We start from the raw sequence: 23,055 nt of genomic DNA on the forward strand, positions 1-23,055 counted from the left end.
CATTTAGAACGCAAAAGTTCAAATTATTGAATAAGTGCTCAACAGATGCTGTTTTTCAACTATAAGTCAACAAAATAAATGCAGATCAACTAATAAGATCGATGAGTTGAATAAAGAGACGACATGCAAATACATCAATTCCTTGAAAGAATAACAATACGTTTTTTTACATATTATAAAATGTGTTTATAATAAATAAATGTAAATTAATGAAAAACAAGGTATTTTATGTTATAAACATTATGGTGGATTTAGAAAGGAAAGGGATTACACAATTCTAAATCAAAAACGGACGGTATCAAATCGACAACGGTACGGTGTCAAACCGACAATGGACAGTGTCAAATCGTAAACGGTATGGTGACAAATCGAGAACGGATGGAGTCATTTCTTCGTTGTCAATTTGACACCGTTACGCGGTTAATACGCTATTGGGTAGATGTTGCCTGAATATGCTTTTTTTTGTATTCTGGCAATGGAACATGTTTTATAGTTATCCTAACTAGAACAGCTGTCCCACAACAGTCGACCGATATTTAGTTAAGCACAAAAACCTATTAAATTGAAATAAATTAACAAATATATTCCCAAAATTAATTTTTTCAAAGAATTAATGCTTCTAATTAAAATTATGTGTTCTCAAATAGAATTAATTATTTTGATTCATTGCTCTGACGATCCTACAAAATGTTTGTAAATACCCCCTGCCAAACATTGCTCATTGAAGTTTCTTCCAAATATATGTAGATACAAATTAACAATATTTTAAATGTTTTTTTTATAGTAATTAACTAATGACTTTTTCCTTAATTCTAAATATTCATAAATGTCACCAAAACACACTTTATTGATACTGACGTCAAATTTGTTTATGGTTTCTTAGCAGACAAACTTGCTCTTGAAATCGAATGTATCAGATGTGAGGCAGCACCAAAACCAAAAATAAATAAATAATATTTACTAGAAAATCACTGCCAACAATTGTTGATAAATTAAATTTAGTCAACATGTCTCAAACTGGCAGATTTCCAATTTTTTTTTGTAATAATAAAATAAAGGGTATTCCCCTAAAGCAGATTTAAATGTTATGAAGTAACGTTTGTTGATAATTTAATATTTATGTAAATGTGGATTTAAAGGGTTTTTTATTGATCAAGAATAACTCACCAAACAAAGTCGGTACAATAAATAAATTGTAATACTTATTAAATGTCTTATCATCATAATCATTAGTTTGGTTGTGTGTGAATACCCCTAATATTAAAGGTCTTTTATTTGTCTTCATATTCTTTATTTTGCTTTAGTACATGTGATTTTTCGAAAATAACGTGACTCTTTGGTAGATTCCCGTGAAAACAAGTGTTTGGCAGAAAATGATTTAACAAATTTTCAACAAAAATGATTCTTTTATTTCTTTAAAATACAATTTTCTTAAAAATTATGTGAGCGGGGTCAATTTCTATTGAAAATGATGAGATAAAATAAAACATTTTATTTGACGGGTATTATTTAATAATAAATGTAAAAATCTAAAAAAAAAATAGAAATTCTTTGAAAAAAAAAACAACAAAAATTAAGTAATATTTAAACTGCATGTATGTAGGTTTGTAGAAAATATTTTTATTAAATTCCATATCAGTTGCAAATATAAACATGAAATTACTTAAATAAATATTCTTACCTAAATACTTATTAGCACCTTATTGTATTACTAAACTAAGCCCGTCATTTTGAACTTTGCTTCTTTGAAACCCAATATTTTTTGACACACATTCGAATTTTTTTGTTGTCGATAAGCAATAATAAATTTAATCTCTGCCAGTAACTGTTTGTGAATTTGCATCCAAAATTAATTTATAAAAAATAAATTTAATCGAACCACTATAATTAGAACATTATTTTTATCAATCATTTCACACGTGTTTCTTGATCTAATTTTAGCATAAAATTGAATTGGTAACAAATCAAGGTAATTAATTATTATTTAACTATTTCATAACAAGAGGAGACGTAATAAGAAAAATGTGTAGTTTATTTAGCGGCGTTACTATGAGCAAATATGAAGATAAATTTTGCAAAGTAATTGTTATATGCAAAATAATATGATAAATAAATAAAATATCTTTACTTCTGTAAATATGAAAGTTTTATTGTGGTTTGTTACCGATATTAATACTTGAAATCGACAGAAGGAAAAATACATGTTAATAAATATATACACGCTGAATTAAATAAACTTGTAAATGTTTTAAGAAAAAATATGTCTGTCTATCTGTTGAAATCAATTTTCTGAAGACCCCAGATATCTTCGGGATCCAAATCTTCAATAATTCTGTCAGACATGCTTTCGAGATGTTTCTTATTTAAAATCGGCTCAAATTGCTGAGATATGAGGAAAAAACCAGGACAATCTCGATTTTTGACCTATTTTTGATCTGGTTTACTAAGTCATTAATATAGACAATATGGATATCTAATGATATATATTTCAAAGACCTTTGCAACGACGTATATAAGACCATAGTAAGTTGGACCTACAATGGGTTAAAATCGGAAAAAATGTTAAAGTTAAAAAAAAATTTTAATTTAAAAAAAAAATTTAAATATCAATTCGAAAAAAAATACAAAAAATGAAAAAAACAACTTTGGAAAAAAATGTTTGTTACCTTAAAATATTTAAAATTTGTATTTTGAAGTATAATTTGGTGAAGGGTATATAAGATTCAGCACAGCCGAATATAGCTCTCTTAATTGTTTTTACATAAGTTTTCTGCAAAATTGTTAAATCTCAAGAATTCATCAATACTTGTTACTAAAAATCTATTCAATAGATGTTTACAAATTTCAAAAGAGTTAAGAAGAAAATTTATAAAGAAAATCCAGACATTACCGGGAAAATTGTCCCTATTAGGAAAGAGTCATAAACGTAGACAACACATTTCGCTCATCTACTTCGATTAAAATCTTAACTAATTTTTTAGTTGTTAAATAAGTTTTATGTCCTCACACTCTTCTAGAGTTTAATTGGACTTTTTGATCCAAAAGGTGTTTAATGGGTATATTACAAGAATTTTATATCTAATCCAACGACCGATTCTTTAAACATTTTCTCTAATCGTACTCAGGACATTAATTAAAGACGCTTCAAATACTCTTCGACTTTTTACAGTCAAAATTAATTTGGATTTCCATTTACAAATCCACCCATCATTTTAATAAAGCAATTTCACAATATTTTAACCTAAATCATATCAAACTACAGAATCGTTAAACAAACGAGTCAAGGAAAATAATTATATTTAAATGACCTACATAATTATTATTAATTTTTATTCTCCCAGCTGTTTAAAAGTATTTCATTTTCATTGCGCTCTTTGTTATGTAACTCTTGTGAAATTATTGATCAATGATCACAAAATCAAGTGTAATTTCCAAAATATTTAAAAGAAATACTTATTTTCCAACTTGAAAAAAATCGGAGTTTAAGAAGCCACACAAAAATTTCATTTGAATGCATTTTAATTATGTAAATTAATATTAAACTGAGTTTGTTTTATACATTTTATTTCTCATCAAGTCTTAACAATACTTGATCAAACATGATCATGCAAGCATTAGTTGATAATTTCATTATCACGTTTATGGTGTCGTTATCTAAAAGTTTAACTACCTTTTGTCTTCTTTTTTGAGCAAAAAGAGCGAAGAGAGTAAAAAGAAATTAAAATAAATAATTTTATTTAAAAATAAAGAGATAAGAAGTAAGAAATTTTACTAAACAAAAGCCCAGAAGAAACCCAGACACAACTGAGTAAATTTACGAATAATAATTTTATTCAAATACGTATGTTAACTGAAATCAAATAATTATTGAAGAAGTAAGCACATTAAATAAATATTTCGTTTAATCAAAACAAACAATTTGTCATAAAATAGAATTACATACATATTTGTGTTTGTTTTTTAAAAGAATTAAATTTAAAACATTTAAAAAAAAAGAGTTTTTACGCGGAAACAGATACAAGTCTAATAATGAAAATTGGGTTTTTACCTCGCCATTTTTGCGGGAGAATAACTAAAATACAAAATATAAAATAAACCATATCAGCTCATTTAACACAATAATGGTTTGTTTGGCAAACGTATACTAGACGTATAAAAATACATACGTTTTTTTTTTAAGTTTTGTATATATTTTTTTTTGTATGGAAATGAATGTAGTTTACGCTAATTATGGGGAATTCTATTGAAATTGTATTGAGCGAACGAGAGCCCCAAAATCCCCCAAACACATTAAAAGCAATAGTAGAAAGAGCGTTAATGTGTGCTGGCTGTGTTTACTTAAGAGAGCTAAAAAGCAGGGTTGCCAGCCACTTTTCATAGCTGTCCCCAACCAAAATTTAAAATATCCAAAAAATTCCCAAATATATATATATTTTTTTAAATACAATTCTTCAGAATAATGAAACTACTAATTATTTGGCTAATATCAGATAAAACAAGTAAGAGAGCTATATTCGGCTGTGCCGAATCTTATATCCTCTCACCAAATTATACTTCAAAATAAAAATTTTAAATATTTTTAGGTAACAAACATTTTGTAAATATTTTTAGGTAAACAAAATTTATTTTATTTTTGCAGTATTTTCATTTTTTGGAAAAAAAATTTCGATTTGTTTTTTAAATTTTTTTTTTAATTTTTTGTTTTTTAATATTTAGCGAAATATTTTTGGTGAAAAAAAATCGTGTTAAAAATATTTTTCCGATTTTGACCCATTGTAGGTCCAACTTACTATGGTTTTATATACGTCATTGCAAAGGTCTTTGAAATATCTATCATTATATATCAATATTGTCTGTATTAATGACTTAGTAATCCAGATATAGGTCAAATATCGAGGTTGTCAGCCATTTGTGGACCGATTTTGCTGATTTTAAATACTTAGCAAACTTCTCGACAGAATTATTGAAAATTTGGATCCCGAATATATCTGGGGTCTTCAGAAAATTGATTGCAACAGACAGACCCTTGACCTTCTCACGAAGGTGAAGGTATAATTACGTATGATAACATTATGAAAGTTCCTTGAAGCCAAAATTCTTATGAATTAAACAAAGTTTCATTTGGAAAATATTCAATTGGTTGGAAAAATTTGATAACGAAATATTTAATAACAAACTGCAGAGAATAACATTGAATGGAAAATTTAATTCGAATTTACAATAGTTACACACTTTTTGCAAATACTGATTTGAATATAAAAATTTTATCATATTAGCTGTAATGATACATCCATTAAATATCTCTAATTTATATCCAACTTGAAATTAAGTTCACTTATTGGTAATTTATTACTATTACTGATAATAAAAACAACCTTATCCTAACTAATTTATATCCGAAATATTTTACAATGTCGCCAATAAAAACCCCAAACTAAATTTTCCATTCCCAAATGCCTTTCTAAATCCCCACCTTTGGAGACACATCCCCATGACTGGTAAGCCTGCTGAAGAGAGTAAATTAGACGAAAAAGCTTATATTAAATGAAATTTCTTGTGAAATTCAATGGAAATCAAGTGCGCGCAGAGAGTTGGGGTATAAAAGCAGCACCCAGTGGAGCACCAGTATTCATTGTGAAATTTAAACTCAAAATTGAAACACACGGATAAAATCAAACGCTAAAAACATTTCAACGCGTTAAGTGACCAAGCAAATTTAAAGCGCGAAAAGAATTTCATAACAATTACAAAAAAAAGATAATTGCAACAATAAATACATACAAAGATAAGAAATCAACAAAAACAACAACAACCACAAGTGTTTATTAAATAATAAAAACAAAAGCAAATAAAGACTATAAAAAAAGAAAATAAAGACACAAATAGCAACAAAAGGTATCTAGTGATTTAACCAAAGAGATACAAATAATTTCGAAAATTGATACTCAAGAGCAACATTTAATTTTAACTGAAAATAACAATATGGTCGTGGAAGCAATGCAAATCCAATCCTATCACAACATGGCAGGCCCCCTAACACTTGCCAACAACAACAACAATCTCAACACATCCAACCTAACGGATTCAAACATGGCTTATGCCAAAATTGGACGCACTGTTAAGAATGCCTTGCTCAAGGCACAAACCGAGTCACGTGTCATTGTAGGCTTATCGGCGGCCATTAAAGTTCTCTCCAAAGCCCCTGAGGGCTCTCTCTTTTGCCTGATGGCCGAGCCCCAAGATGGCGACTCTGCCACACACATGCATGAAGTGCTTTTGGAAGCTTTTTGCTATGAAAACGACATTTATGTCATCAAGGTGGATTGCCCCATCAAGTTAAGCCGTATTTTAGGCAAAACCACCATTGAGTCCTGCTGCCTAGTGCAAAAAACTTGGACTGGTGATCACAGCGAGGAGAGTCTTAATAAATTGGAATCCCTATTGGTGGACTACTGTGAAGCTTACTGGGATTCCCCACAAAAACCCATCGTTCAGCTGCCCAATGTGTGAATTAGCCTTAACTAAATATAATTCAGAAATTTTGGACATTATTTTGCAAAAAATGGGAACTACCACTTTAACCTATAAAAAAAGTGGTATTAAAATTTCCCGTTATTACACGAAGCGAGAATAAAACGCTGGAAACGTTTGGATAATTTCCCGACAGAAACCAACCCAAAAACTACTAATACCAAACCGACGTTTAAGGCAGTTTATTTTAAATCTACGTAAAACTATTATAAAAAAATAAAACAAAAATCAATACTGGAGTGATTTCAACGCAGCAGCATTTGCAGCAAAAGAGCAGCAGCAACGCTAGTACAATCAGAGGCAGAGGACAGCAGCAAGGTTAATTAATAAGTTAAACAATCTCCAGGAAAACAAACAGCTATTTATTCATTAATACAGCTGCATTTAAAATAAAATCTATTCATTGTACAAACTACTCAAACAAATTGTATTAAACATTTATAATATCATATTTAAAACATAAAAAAAAATTACTAAACGTAAAGTTTTTTTTTATCTGTAATCGAGTCAAGAAAAATCTCATTACAAAATGTGACATTGAAAACAGGCAGAATAAACTGGTTGCACTGACGGACAATCAGACAGCCAGACAGTTTTTTTGCTGTTTAATACGCAAACTCTATATAAACTATTAATTAATTATAATTAATTTTTAAGAAAAAAAAAAAACAAATACTAATTGCAAAACATTAAGAAAAGGAAAATATAATAATGCATTCAAATACAATGTTATTGAACTTTATAGACAAAAAAAAACAAACAAAAAATCAATTGTAATAAAACATTATATAAATAAATATGTAGTTGTAAACAATATTTTAAATAATATTGTTATAAAAACACAAAATTTATGTTTATAAATAAAATTAAGAAACTACTTTTTGTTATGTTAGCTTTTTGTAAGCATTTAAATGTAAAATAAAAATACACATTGTTTAGCAATTAAGTTTACAAAAATCAAAATAAATAAAAAATAAATCAAAATAATTATATAAACAAATCAACTCGTACTTTTAATTTAATCATACATTTTTAAAAACTCATTAAAATTCCACTCTCACAAACAGAAACTCATTTTAGTAAAAAGGTCAAATGCTGTTTGTTATTATTTTAAATACATAGACATAATCATGACCTTGAAATATTTCAAACCATTTTCCCTATTTTAGACATTCCACAGCACGTACTTTTTTATCTGTAGCAGGGCCTAAACAGTGGAAAGACGAAATGTCTGTTAGTTTTACTTTATATTTACATTGCACAGTGGGGCAGAATTAAAATATTTTGGATGTTTCGATTGACATAAAATTTCACATGAACGTAGTATTCGAATTTAAGTTTTGACGACGAATCCCACAGACCCGTCAGTTGCAGGGGTCTATCAGCCCAATTATGAATAAAAATTTCCGGGGAGTTTTTCCTCTTTTCACTTCAAAATACAAATTTTAAATATTTTTAGGTAAACAAAATTTATTCTTTTTTCCAAAGTTGTTTTTTTAATTTTTTGAAAAAAAAATTCAAATTGTTTTTAAAATTTTATTTTTTTAATTTTATTTTTTTTTAAATTTTAAAATTTTTTTTTTGTTTTTCAACTTTTTTTTAATATTTAGATAAAAAACATTGCTTACTTAATCTTTATAGGGTCGGAAATGGAAAATGTAGAAATTACAAACGGAATGACAAACTTATATACATATACCCTTCTCACTAAGGTGAAGTGTATAAAAAGGGGGAAATAAATCTGTAACTTCTAAACCCTTAGTCCGATTTCAATGAGAAAATCGACTTTTTTAAATGCACAATTATTTTTTTGTCCGTTAAAAGAAAAATGGAGAAAATCGGGAAATATTTGGACCCGCTGTTATAAAAAAACTGGAGTAGGGAAAGTAGAAAATTTAATTTTCAAATGCGAGTTATAAGAGATAATTGTTTTTTGTAGTGCTCGACGTGGAGATTCTATATATTTTTGAAATCGGAACACAAACGAAGAAATAGGATCGTTTTAAAAATTGAACATACCCATGGTGTCCAACTTTGGGACTGTTGGTCTAAGGGTTTAGAAGTTACAGTCAGAAGTTTCATGGGAATGACCATTTCCAAAAATAATTTTTCGTTCTGGAGATATAGTGATACAGATTTTAACAATTATGATTCGAATTTCCAAAATCCCCTTCTTCATGGATCTACAGATCAAATGTGTACAAAATTTCTCGACATACAAATGTTCAAAATTTGGAAAACATTTTTGTATGGAAAAATTCGAAAAATGGTCGAAAAGAGTCTATAACGGACGAGAAAGATTAAAATTTTTAAAATTTTAATTCGATTATTTTTGGACTCGTAAAAGATATTGCTATCAGATATACAGGCCTGTCACACATTTTGTTCGGAATGGTTTCAATTCCGTAATTTTTATTCCGATCGATTTCGTTTTAGGTTCTTCAGATTCCGTGAAACTTATTAATTCAAAAAATATTTAATAATTCTATATTTTTGATGTTAATTTGGCAACGTTTTTAATTTTAAAACAAAAGTGAAATTTTTGGTACAGAAACTGTTTAAAAATGTTAGATTAATAAATAATTACAAAGAAATATCAATTCCACTTTGAAAACTGAAAGTGGTTTCATTCCGAATGAAATGAAATAATATACTATTCCGAAATAGTATATTAGTTAAAGTGTTAATGAAATACATATGTTCGATATTATGGAAAAGCGTATCATAATTTTCAAATGCGTATAACTTGTTAAATATTAGAGATGAGTGGCATATTTCATATTCTTATGTATTCCTAAACAAGGACATTAAAACATTTGAAATCATTCGAAACACAGGCTCGAAGTATTTTGACAGCCCACAGAGCCGAACCAAATGGGTATGTGGGGTTCTTCATCAAAACTTTAAACCCTTTAAATGGAATATTTATTTTTCTAATATTCGTATTCTGCCCACTGTACATTCCCGGGAATATTTGTTTAAATTTTTAGGGAAATTTTTGTCGGGTATTTCGGGAATTTCTTTATAAGTTTCCTTCTTAAAGTTACAGTATTATATCCACACAAATAAAAAATATTTTTTGTAATTTGTTTCCAATTCATATTATATACATTCTGATTTGAAAAAATTGTATTTCGGAACGAATTACGAATTTTTTCATAATTTTCTGGTTTTATGCTTAATATTAATTAATTTAGTTGAATTCCAGGGACTGAACAGAATTCTTTAAATTTACTTTTCTATTTATCACATAAAGGAAAATTTTATTTAATTATACTATTTCACCCCCGTTAACAGATTATTGTTTATTTGTTTACAGAATTTGTTAAAGTTGCTGTGAAACTGAATTAATTCGTAGAAAACTAAAACTAACGTCTGAAACGATGCATTCCTATTTAGTTTTATTATTATTTAAATGTATTCAATAAAATGTAAATTGATTTACTTAAAGTGATACTAGTATTATTCATGTTAATTTGCACTATTTTAAATAATGGCTTGCGTGCAGAAATCACGTACTCGTGATTGGGAAATTTATGGTAGCGTTTATTATACCCTACAACACCATAGTGGGGAGAATATATAGCGTTTGTGCTTATGTTTATAATGTCTGAAAATCTTAATTCAACACTCGGCTGTTCTCCCGAAATAGACCTTTTTTGTAATAAATGTCTGATTCATCTATAAAAGAAAATCACATTTAACATTTGTTCCAAATTAATCCATAATTGGTCATGGCTGCCGTATTAGGGCCTCATCCGAAAATGACTTTACCGAGCATAAGACTTTTAAAAATATTAGAAGCCAAATAAAATTTAACAAAAATAAGTTTCATATAAAAATAAATCACATGAACTTATTTGATGGCGATCGGTCCATAATTGTTCATAGCTCCCATATAAGGCCCACTACCGAAAATCTCTCACGAATAACAAATGATAGAAAACTGTTATTGCTTATGTACTCAGTGTAGGATATTATATGGGCTGGCTTGACCGACTATACTTTCTTACTTGTTTTATTTATCAATGAAGGGAAAATTATAGAGAATTCATAACTTTTCCTATTATAATGAACATAATATACATATGTAGTAGAAGTGAATCTGCTTATAATATTTTAACTCATTACTTAATAATGAAAGTTTTCGTTGAGATTTAATTAAATAATTAATAACGTGGAAATATCCCCTTCATACATAGTACGAAATGCATTTAGGGGATTACTCATACTTGGGTATGTTAATCATGGCAAGTTTAAGCAACAAATTTGTCCAGCGGAATGTAATTCCCCTAAAAAGTGATTTTCTTTAACTTTTAAGATGTCAAGAACACTAAAAAATACACTTGTACTTAAATAAAAACTGGGGTTTTTGAAAAAAAAAAATTTAAAAAAACGTACAATTAGTATCTACATCGGCAACAAAAATGTGCATATGTACAATTTCTTGTGACTTGCATGCAAAATTATTGTGGTTGATGATTTCTTTCCCAAATAAATTCTTAAATTAAACACATTTTTTTTTAATAAAAAAACAAAACCAAACTTAATTAAGAATCGTTATTGGGGAGAACCCCACAATAGTTTTATTATAGTTTAAATTTTAAAACAGAATATTAAATGATTGGAGCTTAAGTAAATGTACTTTTTATTTAAAAAAAAAATAAAATAAATTGCTTTAATAAACATGTACCAGTTTTTTTTTTTAAAAGTAGTTCTATGATTTCAAAATTAATCACTCTGATCATGGATAAATAGAATGTTTAAATTGCGTTTGTTTGTACTTTAAGTCTGGCCTAGTGCTAATAAATATTTAAAGATATAATGCTCTTTTCTAACTAAATTTAGCCACAATACAGAAGAAATTATTAAATAATAATCAAAATATATACAAACAATCACACTTAAATACCCGTATAATCGCACTCGTTCGTATGTTGGTGTGAATTGCGTTTCGACATTAAATCAATCAGATCAATCGTGATCATTATCACCATTCGCAAATCATTCTTCTCTCATCGTCGCAATAAAATTGAATGTTTTGTTTTTTATTGACCCGTAAAATTTATATAAGTACTTACGTTTCGTAAACAAAAACAAAGCAGAGAACAATAATAAAACCTTTTAAAATAATATCCGTCATAATAAATATAATAACATCAATATTATTGAACTGGAATACATTACTAATTGTCTGCGTAAATACAAAGAATTATGTTGAAAAGTTATTTTTTAAAAACTGTTTCAAAATACATAGTATCTAAAATTTAAAAAAAAATATATTTTTTAATCGATATGTCCAATTAAAAGACAAACTTTTTTTTTATAAAAAATAATGCTTATAAAAAATATATGTATATTCTAAGCCTGAATGTGTATATAGGCTTTTAGAAGACCCCAGACAACCTATGTGGTATTAATATATCAGATAAATCAGAATTTAAGTATTCATTCAACACTAAATATATTCAGACATGATTTTTTCAATATTTTACATTTTATAAAGTCTATTCATAATTGACCAAAACCCCCATATAAGGCCCATTTCCGAAAATAGAAATAAATCAAGCGACCTACAATAATTTCATTGCGATCGGTCCATAATTGAACAAAGCTTTATTTAATGGTTAGAGACAAAATTTTCGAAAATTTAAAAACTACAATAATAATCAATTTCAATACTGGGTTGAAGCATAAAACTATCCATGGTTAATATTCAATTAATAAATCAGCAGTAAAATTATAAACAAGTAAGAGAGCTATATTCGGATGTGCCGAATCTTATATACCCTTCACCAAATTATACTTTAAAATTAAAATTTTTTTCATAAAAAAAAAAATCGGATTAAAAAATATTTTTCCCGATTTTTACCCATTGTAGGTCCAACTTACTATGGTCTTATATACGTCGTTGCAAAGGACTTTGAAATATCTATCATTAGATATCCACATTGTCTATATTAATGACTTAATAATCCAGATATAGATAAAAAATAGGTAAAAAATCGAGGTTGTCCCGGTTTTAAATAGCAAACTTCTCGAAAGCATGTCTGATAGAATTATTGAAGATTTGGATCCCGAAGATATCTGGGGTCTTCAGAAAATTGATTGCAACAGAGAGACAGACAGACGGACATTGCTTAATCAACTCCGCTATCTATAAGGATCCAGAATATAATTACTTTATAGGGTTGGAAATGAAAAATGTAGAAATTACAAACGGAATGACAATTTTCTTCACCTTCACCCTTCCTCACGAAGGTGAAGGGTATAAAAACAATTTTCTGATGTAGGCCTTTTAAAACTGCTTCAAGACAAACTAATTTGGCAAGAGAGAAATTTCCAAAGGGAGGTTATCAATAATATAAAATTGAAAAAAAGTTCTCGATGAATCCAATTAAGAGGCAGTGGTGGGAGAACATTTATGAAACGGCCGAAGGGAACTAGACTATACCCCAAGTATAATAGTATGGGCTGTTTTCCATGGCATGTTATGGGTCTAATTCATATCCTAGTTTGGAGATTTTATCATGATAATGACCATAAACACGCCTCTCATGCCCAATCTCCAGATTACAATCCCACAGAAACCCTATGGGAAAATGTAAATCGATAAATACGGACTTAAAATTATACAACCAATGAAATTTTATCAGATTTGGTTATAAGGGTATGGCAAAAAATTTGAAATTTTGGAAAAATGAAACCTAAGTTTTCATTGTTTTTTTAGTACTTAATAGGGTGATCGGCCCGGTTTTTAATAACCGGTTATAACCGGTTTTTGGAAAAGCTCACATTTCGAATATCGAAGAAACCGGGTTTTTCTCCTCGAATAACCGTTTTTTTCTAAAAGTATGTTTTTATGAGTTTTAGTTTAAAAAATATTCAATAAAAATATTCAAACAAAAAATTTAAAAAAAAAAATAATCCAACTATTTTAGAAGACTTTTTATATTTATAAAAATGTCACAAACGATCTGGAAAGCTTGAAAACTTACTCAATGCTTTGTTAACTACATATACGTCCTACAAGTACACTGCGTGAAATATCATTTTCAATGTTTAGCTATATAAAAACAAATGAAACAATTCGATATACTCCAAAGCATTTCAACTGTGTTTTATTCCTATGAGATTGTTTTAACCTTCATAAAGTCTTCAAATATTTGACCTTTACGATCTTCGGGTCAAATTTAACCCGAATAGAAAATATATATTTTTTCCATTTTTTTTAAACCTAACGCAGTTGTTGACTTTTGAAATTAAATAAAAGTCGTAAAATATCAACCACTCATTTTAGAAAAACTCAATTTTTATTTCAAAATGTGTCAAATTTGACCCGAATATCTTAAGAAAAAAATTTATAGATATTTTTTTGGCAGATTTGTGTTTCTAAAACGTAGTTGTTGATATTTGAAATTAAATAAAATTCATAAAATATCAAAAAATCACTCACTTTTAGAAAAAATTAAATTTTAATATCAAAATGGGTCGCATTTTATCCGAAGACCTTGTGAACGTTGAAAGAAGTAATCAAAATTAGAATTAAAAAGTATTTAAGCGTTTTTAAAAGGCTTATTTTTTGTAATTAGAATACATGTATATTCTTTGTCATAAGTATGAGATCTTTAATATAAAATATATAAACCGGTTAACCGGTTATTATTAACCCATTTCGCTCCGAGATAAAATATATATTTATTTTTTTTAAAAAAAAGGGTAATTATGACCCACTGATTACAAATATCTGGTCAAAATAATGTTCCGATTTTTCGTTTTCCCAGAAAAGCCAGTTCAAAATAAGTTTAAACATATGTGATGTCCCGCATTTGCATGTAAATCATGGTTTTTATGTTTTATGAAACAGTTACATACATATGTTGGCAATAATTCCTCATGTTTATTATTTAAATTTTTTTTTACTACTTTTAAAAAATAATTTAAAAAATGTCTATTTTTAGACACTTTTTTTAATTTAATGTAAGGGGATGGTCACGCCGGCATATAGTTTTTTATTAGCTAAAAGATGAGACTTAACATTCATACCAACATTTTTCAGAAATTCCACCTTTTTCACATATAAATATTTTTTTTAAAAATTTTATTTTTACTGTTCGAAAAATCGAACCGAAACCGGTTTATAGTAAATTGCCATTTTTCGAAGAAACCGAAAACCAAAAATCAAGAATAGGGGGCTTAATGGTATTATGATACCAAAAAAGGAGAAATAAACCGAACTATGAAATACTTTTTCGTTCTTCAAATGGTACTTGTTGAATTTTCTATAATATTGAATAAGGAAATTACTTTGAAATTTAAAACCTGACGGGGGTTCAAGTGTGGAAAATTTGTACTTTTTCTTCTAATGGTAGTTTCTATTACATTAAAATATTTATGATCATAATAGTTGGCTGATATGTTTTTGAGCAAAGAAAGAATAAAGGATATAGGGCTTAATGATATTGAGGTAACAAAAACTTTTTGTTATTTGACCCACTTTGTGGAAGTAGAATTTCACCAAATTTTGACCACATACAATTATGTAGATTCTAAAAAAAGGGACTCACACTTTTCTTTTTTTTTAATTTTTTATATGAATACTTTTCGGTTTTGGGTGAGGGAAATTCATATTTCATTATTGTAAATCTCTTGAAAAATTTAAAGAAATCTGAAGACATTTTTACATCGATTTGTTTTTAGAGAATTGGATGAATCGCCAGAATCTAAAATATTCACTGTTTTTTTCCATACAAATAAAAAGTATGTTTTTCATTTAAAAATTTTGAATTTTTCTACTGAAAATTGTTTAATAGTAAAAACCAAAGAATAATTTTCGGTTTCGGTTAAAACAGAACACGAAACTTTATGTACATATAAGTATGTTCGATTAAAACGAATAATTCAAATAAGAGATTTCAACTTGTTCGAATAATTCTGTTATATGTTTAAAATTATAATTAAAATATTAAGTTTTTTTCGTCAAGTATGTGCATTTTATGATCATGTTCTTCTGAAAACATTTTCGATATCACATTCATTATTTTCATATTTCATTCAATATTTCATTCTTCAGAGTTAACATTCTTATACTAACGGCCATATTTATAGCGTGGTTAATACATAATTGCGATATTACAATATGTAAAGATTAAAGATTCGACTGTACCCTACAATTTAAGCTTCTAAATAAATTTCAGGATGACTCAAATCCAATCATTGTTAAGTGTTTTTGAGAAAAAAATTGGTTTATATGAATACGCAAATCGTGATTTGGGTCAAATCCATTACTTTTGAGTGTAACGAGTTATTGTGAATGCCATAGAGAACACTTGTTTAAGTTTAAAATTACGTGTTATGGAAAAAGTGGTCTTACGCCTTGGAACGCCTCTATACTTTAAATATCTAGATAAAGCTGGTATTTATCCAAGACATTAAGTAGAACAACTGTTCTGTCGGGTTTTCATATAGAATTTTTATCAAACAATTCGTATTTTTGAACAAATAGTTTGATGGTAGATGATAAACAATTCACTAAAGACTAAAGAACTTAAATTCGAATTTAAAGAATATAAAATACAGCATTTAAAAGAAAAACCTGAAACAATACAAACATTTGGGAATATCACAAATAGTAATAAGACCCTAATTAATGATTCGAATAAGTCAATGAAATAAAAGTATCAAGGTAATCAGTTCAAAAACATCAAATCATTTCTAACTTAAACAAATTCTTAAGAGTGTCTCTAATGATGACTAGACATCATTTCAACTCAATTAAGAATATTTATGAATATTTAATTAGTTAACAGCATGTGAGTTGAGTATTTTCCCCAGCTTGGTACCAAAGTCCCCGATTTACTGTTCAGTTGTTAAAAACTAGTTTTTATTTCATAATAAATAAAATACCAGCCAAAGAATTTAATAGTTTCCATACAAAATCTAAACTGTTACTGACCTATCTCAGTCATTCACTTAACATGCAAAATAAAACTACATATTAATTTAAATTTGTAGTTTTATTTTTTATATTTTCATTAAAATGTAAAAAAATGTACTCAATGGGCATGTCAACATGACGTGTCAGTTTTAAAACTGAACTTTAGACAATGACCACTTTTAAAATATTAATATTATAAGCATTAATTAAGTACAGGTGGTTTGGATACGTTGAACATGACACAATGTTAAAATACTACGCAAAATGTTCACACTTACATCGAATGCAAATAATTTAATTAATGACTTATTTCTCAAATATAGTTAATTACCATGAACTTTTTATGTTAATCATTAAAAGGAAAAATTAAATTTATTTAGAATTTGTTCTCTTTTGTTGAAATTTGAATAAACTTTATGCAGATAACATCATGTAAACAAATAAACCCATTTTGTGCTTATTAAATTAAATAAAATTAAATAATAAAAACACATTCATATTTGTACTTCTTAAGAAAGAAATACAAATATTAAAAACACTCTTATCACTCGCAAAAAAAGCAAAAAAAAAAAAAAAGTAAAAACAAAAATACATACGCCTCTAAAATCCAGCATTACAGCACGCGACATCGCAGTATTTTCAAGGAATTTCCCCCTTTAATCACTACCATGCAAAGTTGGTCATATAAAAATAGGGCATATTTTGCGTATATTTTTCAATTATAATATCAGAGTGCTCCAAGATTATAAGGAGGAAAACAACCGCAAGCTACTGGCCTTAACTCTCCTAGAATTATTTATTGGATTGTAGAAAAGTTTTTTGCAAAATATTAGGAAGATTCAATATAGATAATTCGATTCCGATGTGTTTCTCCAGTACAATGAGGAAAACTACCACAAGCTACTGGCCCTAACTCTCCTAGAATTATTTATTGGATTGTAGAAACGTGTTTTGCAAAATATTAGGATGATTAGATTGATGCGTTTCTCCAGTTTTTGGTGTCTTAAGAAAAAGTAGCAAGATCTTTTCCGATAATATATAAGCAAGCAAAAAAAGTAGTACTGTGAAATCATTACTTAAAAAAGATTTTAACCGATTCTAAACTGTTAAATGATATATAAATATGTAACGCTAAATTGTATTATTTCGGAAACGATATTTTAGCGGTAACGGCAATTGCAGTTATTTCGGTAACGGTATTTGCTATTATTTCGATGTAGAGAACGAATGTTTTATAATGATACTCTCGCAACCTCAAATTTAAGCTGCCATTGCAACTAGATGTACATCCCAAGAATGAAATTATCCAGGATTTTCCGGTACATTAATGGTGAAAATTAGGCTATGGCTATGTGGCTCTGAATATTAGAGAAGCTTGAAGGCTCACGTCTACCAGACAATTTCATCATACTCTTCCAAGAGATGACTGAGAGAGTACTGGAATCATAATTTTGAAAAAACTCGTAATCAAGTAATTACCGATTTTAAGAGATGATATGGCACGGGAAGTCGAATGGTTCCTTGCTAGATTCATTATGGACAAATGGATTTGTGCCAATTTCGAGTTTCGTGTTTTAATTGGTTTTAAACGTCAGTCGGACGGACATTTTGTTCCAATGTTTTTTTTGGGATTTGTCCGATTTTGAAAATTTTCACAATCTCTATTGATTGAATGCAAAACAGCACTTAAAACTAATAATAACACTGTCCAACAGCACTAACTGAAAAATATGTTGTAAATTAATGTCTAAGATAATTCTTATTGTGGATCATTTCTTAACTCTCTAGCTCCTGTCTTTAGGGGTCAATTTGACCCTTTTTTCGAGAAAATTAAAAAAAGTCCTTTCAAAAAGTCACCAATGATGTAAATAAAGTTCTTTACGCTTAATTAGCGATATTAAATGCCACCTGGGGTCTCAGATTTTTTAAAAAAATCGACAAAAATATATTTATAATCCCAATGAGCGGATATTTAAAATATAAATAGTCATAGAGAAAATCAACAAAAAACATATATACATATGTAGGTTATCACTTTTAGGTCAAGAGTTATTTAGGTTTATTTATTATTTTTTTTTTTTTAATTTTGCTAGTTCTCTTTTTAGTTTTTTAGATATGTCGGGCCTATGGTGGTTCAAATTTTTTTTTAAATATCATCTATAAAAACAGCTTGCTAACAGTTATCTCATCCATATAAAAAGTTAAACGCACCCAAAGTTGAAACAAGTAAAAATGGCCGTATTTTTTACGTTTTTTCCAAGTGTTAAGATCTTCCTAGAGGGTTAAGATCTTCCCCAAAAATGATCCCCATAAAATTCCACAATATAACTCTCACAATAAGAATTCTCTCAGATATTAACTTACAACATATTTTTCAGTTAGTATAATGCTCCATTCGATCAAAAAATAAAACATTGACCAACTGTAAAAAAAATTCAGACCAGCTGGACTATAGGTTTATTCTACAAAAATGATCTACTCAACATGCCCTTTCAGAATTATAAGGTCGCTATGCTGTTCCAATCAAAAAGTCTCAATTTGTTGGACAGTGTAATTTTTCAATATGATTAACAATTCTAATATTATTTAAAAAATGTAATAAAACTTAAAAAAATTATATTAAAAAGCTCTATCGAATTGACTAACGATTTTGTTAGGAATTTCAATTAATTTTAGCTATTTTCCTAACATTTTTGGTTAATTTCTAGGTTGATACAAATTAGAGTATTTGAATATAAATTCCGATGTTAAATATTAAATAGTGTAACAACAAGTCGACTTCGTCAGCTAGACTTTGCAGTTATTTACATTGTGACAATTGTTTGTATTATTTTTTTTTGTTTTTATTATTTGCCAGTCTACTGTCTACATACAAGATGCTTGGCGTAAATTACAAAATAATGCAGTGCAAATATTCACTTCTCAATAAAACTTAAGCAAGTGGTTTTTAATGACTCGAGCACGAGCTTAATGACAAGTGATTTTATAGTTTAAAACACGTATTGAACGGTTAATACCAGAAAAATTGTGGCATTTTGGAAACGTGATTTGCACACGCTACACCCAGTAGTGGCAGAATTCCAATGGAAGATTTGATTTAATTCACTTTTGACGTTTCATTGATTCCATTTAAATTGGGAATTGTAGTAATAAAATTGAAATGAATGAGAACTTGTGGAAAATTTCCCAAATGGAAAAATAAACATTGGAAATTACACAAATTTCATTGTTGTATGAATTAATTGTTATTTGTTTTTATTAAATTGAATTGTATTGTACTGTATTGGGGGATGATTGTTATTAAATATTTACTAACAAAGTTAATTAACTAAAAGTAAAAATAACATAAAACGTTTGTTTAGCTTTGGAAAATTTGCAAATTATATTTAGATAAAAATAATTAAAGCAGATTCACTGTACTGTGTTGGCGGCCATATGAATCAACCAACTATGTACTTATTTATGTATGGATTTGCTTGATTATTGATTTATTAGATTGTTAAAGCAGTAAACAAATATCATTATTAAATTAATTGTTAAAATTTATGCATAGGCTTATAACTGGAATTGAATAATTTGCACATGTTAACTATACTGATAGAAATCCTCATATGAACGAACTTTACTTTACATAAGTATATGCCACAACAATTTTCAAATCCTAGTTTCAGAGATAGTTCTTAAAATCATCATACACCTGTTTCTACGTATGAACTAATACCGATGTCATTTAGGGAAATAATGTTTCTACTATTTACTATGGAATCTATTTGTTACCAAATTAAAAGTTAATTTAAAAGATCTGTCCAAGATTGTATAATCATTTTTCGAACAACGAACAAAGTAATTATTTTGTGAAATTTAAAAATATTTATACCATCCATTATATTACATATTTATCTGTTTCTTTTCGAAAAATAGGACAGATAAAAGACATAATTTTCTCCCAGAAAAAAACGACATAAATCCGATCGCCCAACATTGTAATAAAACTACATATCCTTATTAGCAGGACAAGTTTAAATATGAACAAACAAATTAAAAATAAGCAAACAAAAAAACCCAAAAACTGTAAAATATACGCAGAAAAAAACTAGGATATGCATAGGAAAATATAAATTAAAGCTACGTCCACAATCCAATCTGCACGCCAGTAAAAAACGTCAACTGTTTAAAATACAGAGTGACAATATTTTTTGTCAAAGTAACGCAATTGTAAATAAATAATAAAAACATAAAATTCCAATTTAATTATTTTAAAAATAGTACACGCTCCCTAAAATTATTTTAGCCCACAATCAATAAGCGCAAATAATATGACAGTCCAGCACGTTTGAAATACATACTCCTTATATTACGAGAATTCAATTGTTTACCCAAATAACTTAAGAATTAATGAATCTGTCCATGAATGATATCTGGCCATAATTTAAAGAAACATTGCCTAAAGACCTACTGCATGCAAATCAAATAAATTCGAAGGAGAAAGAAATATCATTAGCTGAAGAGTGGAGTAATCCATCATTATTAATGCAACTTTAAGCTTTATATTAATTTGGTTACAAAGTTCAATAAAATAAAATAGTTTTCAAAAAGAAATCTTTAATTGTTGCATTATGAATAAAAATTCCCCGGGAGTTTTTATCCGTTTCCCATTTTCCTATTCAAATTCAATGGGAAAAAACTCCCGGGGAATTTTTTATTCATAATTGGGCTGAATATATATTTTATAATAAATGTTTACAGACGGATCGCAAATTAACTAAACGTATGCAAACATTATATCAATCATTCCAATGTACATCAGCCAAAAATTTACCTTAAGTTTTCAGATATTATTCATTTTTGTCGCACATATAACCTATGGAGCAGTCATTTCCATTTTTAAATTTTGAAAAACTCGCGAATTTCGATTTTTGAAAAATGACAAAATTCAACAAAGTGTGAAAGTTTATGTGTATATTGACATCTTGTAAAGATTATAATTTAAATTTATCATCTGAAAATTAAGTCCGAGTGTAAACTTAATGCAAATGCATTTAGAAAGGTCAAAAATTATCTCTGATATAATTTTTTTTATTTCTTTACAAATAACAAAAAAATAATAGTCCTTCCTGTCCCATAATAATTTGTTGTACTGTTTACTAGGGTATTCAATTAATCGGGTTACTGGTTTAATCGGTTAATCGAGCAAATAATTAATCGGGGTTTAGATTTAATCGGTTAATTTTAAATTATTCGATTAACCGAATAATTTATATTTAAGTTACAAACTGAATATAAAACCACGAATTTTGTGTATTTATTTAAGTTATTATTAATAAAAAGAACAAAAACAGAAAAATAAACAAAACATAACAATTCAGCCAAAAAATAAATAATTTTCCTGAGTTTTAATAAAACTCGACTTGGAAAAAACTCTCTCGCTGATTGTAGATGTTGGAGAAATCGAAAATAAGGTATGATAAAGAATATCCAACATCTCAGTATTTTTTTTTTTATTATTTTTTTTTAACCTTTATAAAAATGGTCCTTTATACCATTGAAGTCCTTTTTGAATTTTTTAGATTTTGAATACTTTCAATAATTTCTACAATTTTTGATAAAAGACTCATTTCAGTAAAGTCTCCAGTTTCGTCAATTATAATGTTTTCATCCAACAAATATGTACATACACGTAAATTAAATATGTCAGTTGTTATTGGATGTTCGAAAAAATATGTAATTTTACTTTGACATTTGTAAAAATAAATGCAAAAAAATAAGTTAAAGTGCAAAAAAGGAATTTCGGTTAATCGACATAAATTAATCGGTTTATTTGTTATTTGAAAATCGGCAATTTTGAATTATTCGAACAGTAAACCTACCAGAATTAATCGGTTAACCGATTAACGGTTAATCGATTGAATACCCTACTGTTTACTAAACATTTCAAATTTGAATATATTAAACGATAAAGAGAGCTATATTCAACTGGGTCGAATTTTATATACCCTTCAACAAATTATATGTACTTCAAAATATAAATTTTAAATATTTTTAAGTAACAAAATTTAAAAAAAAACAATTTTCTTTTTTAAAATTTTTTAGTGAAGAAATAATTTTTAAAAAAATTTTTGTTTAAATTTATAGTGAAAAAAATTGTATAATAAAAAAATTTTTTGTTGAAAAAAAAATTCGGGTTAAAAAATATTTTTGCCGATTTTGACCCATTGTAGGTCCGACTTGCTATGGCGTTATATATGTCGTTGCAACTATTTATCTTTATATAACCATATTGTCATTGTGTCGAGATATGTCATTAAGTAATCGAGATATAGATAAAAATTGTCGGCAGATTTTCTCTATTTTAAATAGCAACCGAACCGGGTCTATACCGGATATATTGATGTATGAATCATGTATGTAAGCTATTTGGGGACCACGGAAAGTTGATTTCAACAAAGAGACAGATATGCTATATCGATCCAGAATATATAAAATTTGTGGGGTCGCAAATATAGAAATACAAACGGAACCCTTGTCACTCATGTTGAAGGGTTTAAAAATAGTAAAAATCAAAAGGGTAGACACTTGCCAAAACTGCT

General features: G+C 27.8%; 2 protein-coding genes across 2 annotated transcripts in view; both read left to right on the top strand.

The window, feature by feature from the left end:
• The window catches only part of LOC135960988 (electron transfer flavoprotein beta subunit lysine methyltransferase-like), a 138,894-nt gene that overhangs the window by 22,045 nt on the left and 93,794 nt on the right, over window positions 1–23,055 (top strand). The window lies entirely within an intron of this gene.
• Window positions 5,605–7,531, top strand: Gadd45 (Growth arrest and DNA damage-inducible 45). Its single transcript, XM_065512572.1, has one exon. It carries the CDS (start codon window positions 5,983–5,985, stop codon window positions 6,508–6,510), a length of 528 nt encoding a protein of 175 aa, XP_065368644.1. The 5' UTR covers window positions 5,605–5,982; the 3' UTR covers window positions 6,511–7,531.

Source organism: Calliphora vicina, chromosome 5, assembly GCF_958450345.1.
Source record: "Calliphora vicina chromosome 5, idCalVici1.1, whole genome shotgun sequence".
In the NCBI taxonomy this organism is placed as follows: Eukaryota; Metazoa; Arthropoda; class Insecta; order Diptera; family Calliphoridae; genus Calliphora; species Calliphora vicina.

What these genes read in the sequence shown, in the direction of transcription:
- Gadd45 (XM_065512572.1), top strand. Translation starts at nt 5,983, where the DNA reads ATGGTCGTGGAAGCAATGCAAATCCAATCCTATCACAACATGGCAGGC.